We start from the raw sequence: 13,739 nt of genomic DNA, 5'->3' as shown, positions 1-13,739 counted from the left end.
CTCCAAGCTTACCATTCTCCACCAGCACGGGTCTGACGTCATCTGAGGGTCTATTTCAATATTGCTGGCTTCTACTCATACACCAGACTTGGAGGAGTTGGAGTCTGGTGTCCGGCGTGAGCTGAGGTAGAGGCTCCTGGCTCTTGTCAGCATCTGTAAACGATTCCACAGCACTTGAGTCTGGGAACAAGCAGTTACACGCCCACTTTCTCCTCCCACCTCGCGACAAGGTTTCTCTCTCTCCAGCCTTTTATTTTCCTGGTTTCAAGAAAGATTGGATAGCCAGGCACGGTGGCGTAAACCCGTAATCCCAGCACTCGGGGAAGCAGAGGCAGGCCGATCTCTGTGAGTTGGAGGCCAGCCTGGTCTACAAAGTAAATCCAGGACAGTCCAAGTCTACACGGAGAAAATCGGTGGTTAAAAAAAAAAAAAAAAAAAAAAAAAGGCTGGATAACACAATAGGGAAGAGAATTCCATTTCAGAGTGAGATATATTCCTATCAATCACTTGTTAGCGATGTGACTTTGGGCAAATCTCATTAACAGCACAGCGCCTAGTTCCCTTATATGTAAAAGGGGGTGGGTAAAATCCATATGCTATTGGTATGACGGTCACTTCAGGAATGCAGGGATCCTCTGACTTGAGAAGCAAGAAGCTTCAGACTCGTGACAGCCGCAGCCCCTCACATGATCCCCCTGATACCATACTATGTCCTTGTCCGCCCAGGGCGTGTGCCGTTGCTGTCACTTGTCTTTCCAGTAGCCCAACATCTTTTGGGTCCGCGATCACGCGCCCCCCACCCGAAGCTGAGCCTGACGCGACCGTAGCTCATGCGCCCTGGAGTCCCAGGCTCTTGCCACGGAACACACGTCCCATCTCTGGGGCCCGGCTCCTCCCCTAGCCTCGGGCGCGCCTCTCCAGCCGCTTGCTTGGGTGTCGACGAGGCCGCGCCCGCGGGCTCTGGACGCCGATTGGTTGTGGACCGCGGGCGGGCAGCCGGAGAGCACACACACCCTCTTTCTGCAGCCAATGAGCGCGCGCACGTCCGTGTCCGGGGCGGCCTAAAGAGCCGGCAGCCCCTCAATAAGCCACATTGTTGCACCAAACTCGGGTGCTGGAGTTCTAGGACATCACAGGCTACGCAGCTAAGGAGACCCGAAGGCAAGACCATCACGCCAGCGACTCTGAAAGGTGCGATCGCCCGAGTGGAGCAGCACTGTCATTCTTCTGAAGTTGAGCCTTGGTGAACCTGTGGCTGAAGTTAGCGACCGGACGCTGAGCAACTAGACCTGTCGCCAGGAGTGAGACTTAGGCGCCGTCTAGTAGTTGTGACTGAAAAAAAAAAAATAGGAAAAAGAAGCCTGTTTCTGGAGACTCGAGGCCCCCACTTGGTGAGCCATCGTGGTTAACTTTCTTTGTGTAGCTCCTGGAGTCTTCGATCTCAGTCGGACACCCGGGCCTGGGTACAAAGCGGTCGTACTGTGCTGCTCGCTTCCCCGGTAGCTCTCGAGCCTCGGTTTCTTTACTCGGTCCGACTCGCCGCAGCAGGATGATCGCCTCGCATATGATCGCCTGCTTTTTCACGGAGCTCAACCAAAACCAAGTACAGAAGGTAAGTCAGTACGGGCGGGGACGGCTGGCTCGAGTTGGACCAAGTTGCGTGCTCTCCGGGAATCTGGAGCACGCAGGGGACCTGTTTCCTCCTCCTCCGGGGCTGGGGACGTGGAACCAGTCTGGGTAGCTGGGAAAGTCCTGAGCGCGAGAAGCCACGTCTGCTAGGCACTCTCGTGATCCCGGAGCGCACCACCGATATTCCCACTTCCTCGGGGACCCGCGCGCGCCCTCCCCATCCTTAGAGCTCCTGGTTTATTGAAGGGCCGGTCGCCCAGCACGTAGTCCGAAACTGCTGCGCCCACGTGGGAGGAGCCCCCTTCTGCAGACAGAGTTCCGGCAGGAGCACGTGGGGGAAGAATTCAGTGAAGGGGAGGAGGCACGGTGGAAGCGAGTGGCAGCTGGGGCAGTCCTTATTGCACTTAAAGGCGTTGGAGAGGCCATCGGTTCCTCGTGGCGCCCCTTGGAGGTGGATAGAGGCGGGGGAGAAAAGCCACCCAGGAAGGGGCGGGAAAGGGCGCAGAAAGACTGATCTGCCGCGCCCCCTCCCCGGAACTGAACTGCCCGGAACTGAGGCTCGAAAGGGGCGCCCCCTCAGAGCAGATCTTCCTGGGGACCGCCCCGCCTCTTGTCCCCGTGTCTGGCCTCCGAGTAGGGGGAGGATTTTGGATAGCACGTTCTGGTTTGCCACTAAAAGTTACACGGAGTGGACTCACCGTCCCACCCTAAGATTCCCCTGGTTCTTTTGTTTTGTTTTACTAGTCTTCGGAAACGAACCTTTAAAATCTCTCAGATTTTCCATTGCCCACCTCACTCCAGTGCAGTCCTTGCAAACCCGAGCTCTCTGCGGGTCATTTACATAAGAAAGAGCTTCGGGCCTCGCCGGGAGCCTCACTAGCTGTCCGCTTTGGTGTTGGGAGGTGGGGGGTGGACCGGAGCCAGACTCGGAGAGCTCTAACTCCCAAGAGAATTGAGTTTCTAAAATGCTCAGGATTACGGCATTGGTTCCTGTCCTGGGCCCTCGTCCAGGATTTGAGGGAGGGAATGGTTTAGTATTGGGGGGGGGGGGGGGGGGGTGTTGTCCTGTCCAGTGTTAAAGCTGTGAGCCGTTGCTCAGTTACACATTTGAAATTACAGTGTCTTCTGGGCACAGCTTTTAAGGAAAGTATCTTGACCCCGTGCTAGAAGCAATCCTCCCGCCCCCCCCCTGCCCCCCCGCATCTTATGGTCTTGAGTGTGGGAGAGGATGACAGATGATTGCTTTTGATATTTCCAGGGCCCTGGCACATAAACCTCGGGCTGGAGGGAGGCACCTGATTAAGTTGAGTTTCTCCGTCGGTTCTCTCTACTATCTTGGGATGTAGTCCTGCACTTTAAATTCGGTTTGCTTAGAAACTTAACTTGCCTCTCAGCTGGCGTGATTTTTTTTTTGCTGACTGCACTGGGTTTCTCTAGTTAAGATTTGACTGTCTCTTGGCAATTCCTAAAACACAGAGGAGCCTCCTTAATCCTAGAGGGAGTGAATTTTCCTCTTGGACATAGGAATTCTCTCCGGTGATGGAACTGTGGGAGTATATTAGATCCCGTTAGGGACATGCCGTGGAGCCATCTGCTCCCTGGAATGGAACGAGAATTAACAAGGGTATCTGAAAGTGAGTTCTAACCCTGCCTTGTAGTTTATATTTACCACAGGACCCTGAGTCTCTTGGGAGGCTTATTTCTTCCTACAAGATGCAGGTGACTGTGCCCATTCTGTTTTATGGTGACTGACTGGGCACAAAATGAACATTTTGTTCCTTTAGGCTTTTCTTTACTCCCAGCCCCAGGACACTTGGATGTATTTCCTCTTAATTACCAATAGGGGCAGAGTTGAATCAGGCCTGTAACTTAAACCAGGTGTCACACAAGGGGGATTTAGCCTCCCAGTTTAGCCTCCCTGATCTGGCTTAAGTATGCAAAGCTGTTTGATCCCCCTGAACTTGGAGAAGCTACCCAGAGTATATTGGGAAAGAATTAAGAAAGATGAAACTCTGGTTTAGAAATGCTTCATTTAGACTTGTTTGAGACAGGGTCTCTCGGCAGCATCCCTGCTGTAACTCACTGTGTAGACCAGACTGGTCTTGAACTCACAGAGATAATGTCAGCCTCTCCTTCAACTCCCAAACAGCTGGGGTTAAAGGCTTGCACCACCACACTGGGCCTTGCCCTTTTTCCTTTCTTTTTTGTTCACGTAGGGTGGGGGCAGGGTCTTACTATCCTTGGCAGGCCTGACACTCAGCTGTACACCAGGCTGGCTAACTTTGAGCTCACAGAGTTGCACCTTCCTCTGCCTCTGGATTAAAGGGGTCGGCCACCAGGCCTGGCTTTTGATTTGGACTTTTTCTGGAGCCCCTCTGAGGTTAGCTTAGCCTAGTCTCAGGGCTTGGAAGTTAGTTGCAGGGAGTAACTGTCTACAGCTAGCTCCACATTTGTCCTGGTGGACAAGTGCAGCGTCTCTGCTCACCGCTAATTGAAATTGTGGGATTCAATGCAGAGCATCTGCTGTGAACAAACAGAGCTCTGTTCCAAGTTCCTGACCCAGGTTAGCTCATGAATATTCAAATAACTCCCAGAGATAAGGTTGATTATTTTGAGTGTTCCTAATTGGATTGGCAAGGAACTGAGGTTAAGATTAAGTTGTCCAAGATCACGTGAGGGTTTGTTTGTTTGGTTGATTTTTAAAGAACACCAGGATGGCTTTTGCTCCTCGGTAAGAACAAATTCTTGAGCACACACTTGCCTGCCTCTAGACAACATTAGACTGTGTAGTGTTCACTCACGGTGCTGGGAACACTTTCACCCAGTAGTGTAGACATGTAGATGGCTCCTAGCTTGGGTTGAGCAATGGCATTGGTGCCGCTGGATCTTCCCTAGGAACCTTGGATTCTTTGTTCCCTTTTTAGAGGCAAGGTCTCTCTGTTACACAGAGCCTTGGCTGGCCTGGACTCTCTTTGTAGATCAGGCTGGCCTCGAACTCACAGAGATACACCTGCCTCTGCCTCTGCCTCTGCCTCCCGAGTGCTGGGATTAAATCAAAGGCGTGCGCCACTGTTGCCCAGCCTTGGATTTATTTTTATCCTTTTCTGATGGTTACAACCCTCTCAGTTGGTCTGTGAGATCCTTCCAGACACCAGAAGTTTCCTGAGTTCTAGGCTTGCAGCTGGACTGGAGTATTTCCGGAGCCTTCTACAGCCCTTCCTGCTGCCTTTCAGTCCAGTTTCATTTTTCTTGCAGCTTTTCATTTCCCAAAGAGGTTAAGGCACTAGGTCTAACGTTTGCATGCCTCCTCGATCTTGCTTCCATCTTCCGCCCATGCCTACATCACTCCACCTGAGCTTTTGTGGCTCAGGTTTTGTGGTTTAGATTCACCCTGCAGTAAGGCTGGTGGGTTTCTGTTGTAATCCTTCCTCAGCCAGGGGAGAAAGAAAGAACCCTGGCTGTGTTCCAGTTGGTCACCACAGTTCCTGACTATGGGCAGGGTGCTTAGAGTGTAAGACCAGAGGAGGCCAAAAATCAGAGTGAAGAGTGTTGGGGTGTGAACCCTTAGAGGAAAGGTGGCTCTTCGTGAGTGATTCCTTCACCCGAGCGAGGTTCCTATTTCCTGCATCAAGGCCTGGTATCTTGCCGATGGAGAAACAGAAGATTTGTGTCTTGAGGAGGGAGAATCAATCATCAGCGTTAACTACCGAAGTGAAATACGTACCCCTTTGTGAGCCATTGGCCAAGCTGTCTGACTATGCACAGAACTGACATTTAACTGCAGCTCTGTAACAGGCTCAGCTTACTTGGGTCCCTTGTATGCGGAAGGGTGGACTCAGGCTGTCTTGGAAGTAGAAAGATTACCTCCATCCCCCACAGAAGCAAGGGTCTTATGTAGCCCAGGCTAGCCTTGCAAGGGAAGATGACCTCGAACTCTACCCATGTCCCTGCCCATACCTCCTGAGGGTTGGAATTAACAGCTAACAGGCCTCTCTCTCTCTCTCTCTCTCTCTCTCTCTCTCTCTCTCTCTCTCTCTCCTCTTTCCCTCTCTCCTTCCTTCCTGGTGTTTTGAAATAGGGGTTCTCTAGCTTGGCTGCCCTGTAACTCCCTCTGCCTTCTGAGACTGGAACTCAAGGTGTGTGCCACTCCCGCCTGGCTACCACGATTTTCAGAGCTGAACTTTTCTTGCATCTTGAGGAGTTTGCAGATCACTCAACTTTTTTTCCAGGGAGAATCAGAGCAACACAGAGGTGGTAGCTAGAGTAAAAGCCAATATCCAAGATAAAACACCCCTGCCCCACCCCCCACCCCCCCCACACCCCCACCCTGCTCCCCCACCCCCCCCACCCCCACCCCCGCCCAAGCACCCAGCTACTTCTGATTTGAAAGACCAACTCTTGGTAGGAGGATCTCTTTACCCTGGAGCTTTCCTTTTATTTATTCTTATTTTTATGTGCATTGGTATTTGGTCTGCATGCATGTCTGTGAGGACATTGGTTCCTGGAGATGCCAGCAGTTGCAAGTTGACATCTGGGTGCTGGGAACTGAACCTGGGTCCTCTGGAAGAGCAGTCAATGCTCTTAAACCTCTGAGCCATCTCACTGGCTCCCTATCCTGGAGTTTGGAAGTCAGCAAGTTTGGTTTGTTTTATGACACTGTGCAATCAGTCGCTGCCATCAAAGCATCAGGATGGGCATCGCAAGTCACCCCCAGATTTTATTGGCTGCGCAGGTCCCAGAGTGAGGTTTGCTTGGATTGGAAGTGCTTCAGGCATTTTGGGCTAGAGAAATTTTGTGTGTGTATGGGCTATCCCATTCTATAATTTTGTTTACTTTTTCCTTTTTGAGACATATAGCTAGCTCATGCTGGCCTTCAACTCTATACTCAGTAGGGGATGACCTTGCAATTCTGGTCCTCCTGCCTCAGCTCACCTTTTTACGTGGTGACAGAATCAAACTCTCATGTCTTCATACATGATAGGCAAGCACCAACTGAGCTATAGCCCCACATCCTCTTCCTCTTTCCTTTTTTTTTTTTTTGAGACATGGTCTTACTATATTTCTGGTTTCCCTAAAACTTCTATGTAGACCCGGCTGGTCTACAACTCAGATTCAATTATCTCTGACCCCAGCGGGTAGGGTTAAAGGTGTGTGTCACCAAACCCGCCCTCACTCCACCCCCACCAAACCCACCCTCCCTCCACCCCCACCAAACCCACCCTCACTCCACCCCCACCAAACCCACCCTCACTCCTCAACACTAAACCCACCTTTACTCCTCCCTCACCAACCCCCCCCCACCAAACAGCCTCCCCCTCCCCCCAAACACCCTCACTCTCCCCCCTGCCCATCCCCCCCCCTTAACTCTCCCTCTTTCCTTCCTTCCACAGTCTCACTGTAACCCAAGTTGAACATTATCTTCCGGTCTCTCAATTGCTGGGATTGCCAGCGTGAGGCACCGTTCTCTGCTAGCCCCCAGCTTTCAACAGTGTGTACCGCGGGGATCTGAGGTGACGTTGTGGGACCACAGCCTTCAGCAAAAGCTCCCACACCTCACTGAAGGACCAATTCCCAAGGCAGGACCACCTAGAAAGCTATGGGCAGTGCCCTTTTTTCCAGGAAGCCACTGATCAAGATTTGCACTCTCCTCCTTGGAGAGAATCTCCTATTGGCCCTGTGGGTGTTTCCTGTCAGCATTCCATACAAGGTTGACTTTTGAGCTGAGGGGTGGGGGTCGGGTGGGTGACGCTGAGGACACCTGTCCTCAGACAGAGGCAGTGGTTCTTGGGGAGGAGTTTCAAGAAGGAGTCTGGCTTGTGGGATTGAATCCTGGTTATCCATGGAGCAAGCCTTGGCAGTTTGGGATAATAAGGAAACTTGCTCTAACTTGCATTCTTTCTGGTTCCCTGGGGCAAGTGGCCCTCATACTCAGTGGTGTTAGGTGTCTGCTGGTATACCCCAAGATGAAGCATCTTCTCCTTTGGGGAACCCTGTACCTGCCTTGCAGTAACTGACTTCCAGTAATTCCTTTCCCAGGAGCAAAAAAGGGCAGAAGACGCCCAGGGAAAGTGTTACGACTGCACCTTTGGGAACTGGCTTAACGTTTGCCCCAGAGGCTGGGGCTTCCCACTGGGGAAAATCTTGGATTCATGGAGCTTCCCTTAGGGACCAAAGGTGACAGCCATGCTCTCATTCTTTCAGATCATTAGATGGGGTCTCTTAGAGCTATATACAGCAGGGCATTTTGCCCCTCATTCAGACCCTGGGCTGTTGAGGGTTTTTCTTTTTACTGGCCCTGGGGAGCTCCAAGTTCTTTACAATGTAGTAGTTAATCTCTGTAGGGAATGGGGGTGGGGGGGACATGACATCAGGGTCTCATACTGTAGTCCAGGCTAGGCTGGAACTCACTATACAGCCTAGGTTAGTCCTGAACTCATGACATGCCACCACACCCTACCCTGTTGATTTTGAATAGGTTTTGTCTTCTTCAGTTAGGAGTCAGGAGTCTTGGCCTGAGCGGCAGAGAATCCCATTCTATGGAGGCCATAAGTGTCTATTGCTTCTGTCTGTAGAACTCTGGATATTCCTTTGTGAAGCCTTATCTCAGAGGCTGTCTCCAAGTCCTCCGAGTAAGGGGACCAATCCACTCACCCACCTTCCTTCATAGTCCCTGCCTGGGTGCTTCAGGTGTCCCTCAAGATATGGGGTCAGTCCATATTGTTAAAAGCCCTTGTGCCTAACTTTTCATTTTTGAGACAAGGTTTGGCTGTATAGCCCTGGCTGTCCGGGACTTGCTTTGTAGACCAGGCTGGCCTTGAACTCACAATGATCTGTCTGTGCCACCACGCACAACTCCTGACTTTTCTTTTTAGCATCTTTTGCTTGATAAAGGGAGAGACAACCCACCTGGCCACTTTAGTTGGGATTCAGTGAGGGTGTTCGAAGCTGCCTCATTTTCTATCCTCGTTGAAGGGTTTCTCCTACTTACTCCTTGAGTTTTTCCTGTTCCAGTGCTTTCTATGCAGCCTTCGAGACTCATCTGCTCCTTTCCCCTATAAAGGTCTTTATTGGAGGGAGGTTGAGGCAAGATCTTGCCCTGTAGCCCAGGCTGGCTTGCTACTGTCTATGCAATTCAGGCTGGCATCAAATTTGCAGCAGTGCTTCTGCCCAAGGCTCGCTCGAGAGACCTGGTATATTATGTGTTGAGGCACCTGTGCTAGCTCTCCTACAAAGATCTTAAAGACAAACGTCTTTTGTACATAGTAGGAGCTGGCATCTCAGACGTGCTGCGCCAGAATCTCTCAGGCTACTCTCTAGCTGGCTTGCAGAGGAGACACTGTTACCTCATTCAGGTAAAGGCACCAGGTCAGTACTTTGCCTAAGGGCAAGGCAGAATTCAAACCCAGGCAAGTAGCCTCATTTCGGAGCCCTCGTACTTAACCCCCAGTGGAGAAGCCTGGGACAAGTGGAGATGGCTGACTGTTTTATTGGGTTATGAGTCAGGTGGCAGTTGGAAAGGGACCTTGGAATGATGTCATCCCAACCCTTTTACGGGAAAGAAAGCAGCTGCGGTGTACTAGGAGACAGGTCCGAACTCTCCCAGAAGCCCTGAATCTGGAACTCAGTTTCCTGATCACTGTCCCATTTCCTTCAATGTCATCCTTGGGTGTGGGTCCCTTTAGGACAAAGTCCTGATTTACTTTGTGGGCTGTCACTATAGGACTCTTAACTGTGCAAACTGGTCCTACCTTTGAGAGTAAAAAGCAGACACCGTGAATAGCCTTGCCATTTCCACAGCCGTCAGCCAGCATGGTTTTGGGCATGCAGGCATGTCTGGGTGTCTTGCCTGTTATGGGTGTGGTCTCGGATTGGGTAGAAGTTCTAGGTTGTACTTGGAGCTGAGAGACAGACGCAGAGAAATTTGATTCAGCAGGTGGACAGTGGCCACAGACAAGAATGAGAGAGTGGATGGATGCTACCATGGGTCGCGAAGCTCCCACGCAGATTGTAGTCCCTGGGCTGGGGCTGTCTAGAGAGGGCGAGGTGTGCCCTAGGGAACTGAGCATAAAATAGGTAGCACTGGCGGATGAACATGAAGGAACTACTGTCAGCATCCCATAGTGAGAGTAGTGGCCTGGAGAGCCGGGTCAGGCACGAGTGCCTGTCAATCTGGAGTTGCTAGTTCTCTGTATTCCTGGTGTGGTCATGGCCCCCCAAGTTGGTACCCATAGCCAAGCCTTCTTGAATACCAACCCATCTTGAGTCCTGAGGGCTGCTGGCATCACAGTATGCTGAAGACTTAGCCGGTGTTTGTGGTCTTCTGGGACTCCTGAGAATGAGAGGCAGATGTCTAGTCAGCCTGGAACCGAGATAGCCGCACATTCATGTTCATTATTGTAGCCGCTACTCATAGTAGCCAAGGTAGTGACACCCTAGATGTCCATCAGCAGAAGGATGGCTAAAGAAAATGTGGTAGATAACACAGGAAATCTTGTTCTGCCACTAAGAGTAATGCAATTATGTCCTTGCGGGAAAATGGATGGAACGGGAGATTCTCTTGTGACTTGAAATAAGCCAGACTCAGAAAGATAAATGTTACATTCTCTCATATGCAGAATCTAGATTTGTTTTAAAAAAAAAAAAAGAAAAAAAAAAAAAGACATGAAAGCATAAAGGCCACTGTTTATGAACAAGAAGGGACCAGCAGAAGTGGGGTGGACAAGACAGGTGACAGGAACTGAACATGAGCAAAGAGCGTGATGCTTAGGTATGGAGGTGCCTCAGTCATTCCCCCCCCCCCCTTTCTCTTTCTCTTTTGTTTTGCTTTGCTTTCTACTCTGTAGCTCTGGCCACACACTATAGTTTTGGAACTCTGTAGACCAGGCTGGTCTTGGAATTCAGAGATCCACCTGCCTCTGCCTCCTGAATGCTTAGATTAAAGGCGTGCTCCACTACCATAATACAATAATTTATATATATATATATCTTTTTTCTTTCTAGCCCCTTTTGTACTTCTTCTTGCTTTCTTTCTTATTCATGGGCTTTTCTCCCCCTTGTTTACATTTTTTTAACCTGTGCTTGTATCTGCCCATGTATATTTAGTGTGTATAATTGTGCATATGTGTGTATATAGATATACATGTCTTTTTATAAATATGTAAATACAACCTGTTCAGTCTCTATAATAGTGTTACTTGTATTGGGCTGAGTACATGGTACTGGGTAACCATTTGGTGTGCTCCTCCTGGGAAGATGCCATCTCCCACTCTTAGTATTCCTTAGCTGCTGTGACTCTTCTAGGATCCAAACCTCTTGAGCTCTCCCTCTGGCCCATCATTTCTTAAAATGATTTTAATATACGCTGATTAAAAAACAAATCTTTCAAAAAAAGAAAAAGAAGCTAAATGTGCCGCTTGAAATCCCAGCACTTGGGTGATCAAGGCACTGGGATTGCCCTTGGCTTGAGGCTAGCCTGGGCTATAGTCTCAACACAAGCAAGCAAACAAGCAAACAGAAAGTAAGTGGTTGTAAATCCTGTATTTTATTACAGTAGGAAAAACTGCTGTTGTCTGTCACCTTAGGTTTGTAAGCATTTGTCATATCTGCCTCTTGCTGGCAGAGTCCGCTGTCTCCTTTACCCTGCTGTCTTCTGTGCCCAGTCCTGGCACACTCAGTCTGGTGCTCAATAACTTCATGGGCAAATGGACGAAGCTGGCATCACACACACCCCTGAGACCTGTTATCTGTTGGACCACTGCCTCCCTCCAGGATGAAGTATCTAAACCTGGGACTGGAGGGCCTAGGCTGGGTATCTCCCAGTGCCCACGTCCTGGCCCATGGCAAGCTCTGCCTCCTGGTCTGTCTCATTCCATGTGCCGGAGAGAACTGGCCAAACAGGAAGGCCCGTGACTCACCGCAAGGCAACAGGAGGTTGGAGGAGTGGCCTGCATTCTTCCCATCCTTCCGTACTCACTGCACTGCCTTGGGCTCATGAACACGCCGTGTGTGCGTCAGAGCTGGAGTCTCCCAGAGAAGAACCTCCTCTGCTCATTTGAAGACAGCACTCAGCAGATCTGTTATTTTCCACTGGGTGTAGAAAGCAGGGGACACAGCTTACCGGCTTCTTCGCTGGCTCATCCCTTCTGCCTTTATCAGTGACACCTGGTCTTCCCTGGACACTTCTGTGCAAACCTTGGCTCTACTGGGAGGAGGCTGGGACATTATAATTAATGAGGGCATCGATAGCTTTTGTCAGCTTTCCTAGGGTGGACACACCTGTGCCCCAGGTTGGACCGACCACCTGATGTCATAGGCCTTGCCAGGGACTAGGCTTGTGGTCTGGGGAAGCTTCTACAAGCCTTGGCTTCCTTGTCAAAGGCTGGTGATAAAACATTGGCAAAGGAATAATGCAAAAAATATATATATATGAAATTCTTTTAATACTAGGCTGCAAGCGTGTGTCAGCACATGGTCAGCGGAAGGCTGTGTGTGTCTAGGTTTAAGGTGGGGCGTCCCCTCTTGGCTATTCTTGGCTCCTCTGACCTCTTGGGTGCTTTGACTGCTTAGGTAGGCCAGGGACATGTTCATGTTGTCTGCTTTTGTTTCTCCTACTCTCTTATTTATACAAGGTCTTTGTAGGCCAGGCTGGCTCTGAACTTGAGCTCTTCCTGCCTAAGCCTCCCGAATGCTGGGATTACAGATATGTGCCATATAAAATAGTATCTATATATAAAATTAATATATATATCAAGTATATATTTAAAATTTTAATTATATTCATCGTGTGTGTGTGTGTGTGTGTGTGTGTGTGTGTGTGTGTGTGTGATAGGGTTCCTGGGGTCATACTCTGGCATTAGGTTTGACAGCAAGCTCCTTTACCCACTAAGCCATCTTACAGGCTTGGTGTATTTTAAATTGTTTTTGTCCTACTGGGGGCCTCATGAGTGGCTGGGATTACAGGCCTGAGTCCTCCTAACTTTCTAAACTGAAGTATGCTACACATAACAAATTAAATACACTTGTGATAACACCCCCAGCCCATCCAGTGTCACCAGAACCACTCCCATTTTCTGGCACCAGCTCCCCTCTCCCACCATGAAAGGGCTGTCACTGTGGAGATATATATATATATATTTTATTTTATTTTATTATTATTATTTTTTTTATTGGTCAAGCTTCTCATTGTAGGCCAGGCATGCCTAAGCAAGGATGGCTTTGACCTTTCTTGATTCTCCTGCCTCCACCTCTTTTTTTTTTTTTTTTTTTTTTTTTTTTTTTTTGGTTTTTTCGAGACAGGGTTTCTCTGTGTAGCCTTGGCCATCCTGGACTAACTTTGTAGATCAGGCTGGCCTCGAACTCACAGCGATCAGCCTGCCTCTGCCTCCCGAGTGCTGGGCTGCCTCCACCTCTTAAGGGTCAGGATTACAGGCATGCGCCACCGACCCTGGAACTGGCATGAGTTGGATCAACATAGACCTGCCTTGGGATTCATGCGAGTGGCCTCCCAGTGTGGGTGCTTCTCTACCAGTGTGCCTGATCATCTTGTGACGACACATCTGTGTTCATGTAGGTGGTGGCCGGTGGCATGGTCTCATGCAGTGTGATTGCTGCCCCACGTGCCTTGGTGGTTGATGTCAAATACGAGACCAAGTCACTTGCAGAAGGCAGGGCCCTCCCTAACTGTCCTATAGGAAGCCAGGCTGGAGCCGAGCCCATGTGCTTGGCTTCTTCAGGACAAGTGTTAAGAAATCAGACAGGCCTTGAACTTGAAGGCTAATAGTAGGATTGGCCCAATGTTCCTCCAGGGCTGCTGGAGAGAAAGTTCTAAAAAGAATAGACAAAGACTGGAGGCTGGGGTTGGAGGAAGCCGAGGGGTGGGGGAGAGGCGTGGTCAGCTATATGCTTCTGGCTCCTTTCATGGCTTTGTTCTGATGTGTTGAAGCTGGTGCAGTCACTTTCTTTTCCTGTTTGATCACCTCAAGTCACCTTCTGCCGGGAGGGTGTGTCCTACAGAAAGGACTGGTGCAAAGTTGGTTGTTGCTGTATTATTTATGTTCTGTCTGCTTCCTGAGGGCTTTGGTGATTTAGGTTAGCTTCCTCAGTCAAAGGAT

General features: G+C 50.0%; 1 protein-coding gene across 1 annotated transcript in view; it reads left to right on the top strand.

The window, feature by feature from the left end:
• Window positions 1–1,143: 1,143 nt before the first annotated feature.
• Hk2 (hexokinase 2) overlaps window positions 1,144–13,739 on the top strand; it is a 50,930-nt gene continuing 38,334 nt past the window's right edge. Inside the window, exon 1 of the mRNA XM_051154761.1 lies at window positions 1,144–1,612. Within this exon, the coding sequence (XP_051010718.1) occupies window positions 1,550–1,612 (63 nt within the window). The 5' untranslated portion in view covers window positions 1,144–1,549. The remainder of the gene's footprint in view (window positions 1,613–13,739) is intronic.

The sequence above is a fragment of the Acomys russatus genome, chromosome 13, assembly GCF_903995435.1.
Source record: "Acomys russatus chromosome 13, mAcoRus1.1, whole genome shotgun sequence".
NCBI classification, from domain to species: domain Eukaryota; kingdom Metazoa; phylum Chordata; class Mammalia; order Rodentia; family Muridae; genus Acomys; species Acomys russatus.
The sequence above is the reverse complement of the archived record's forward strand: the minus strand, read 5'-3'. Positions and strand labels throughout refer to the sequence as shown.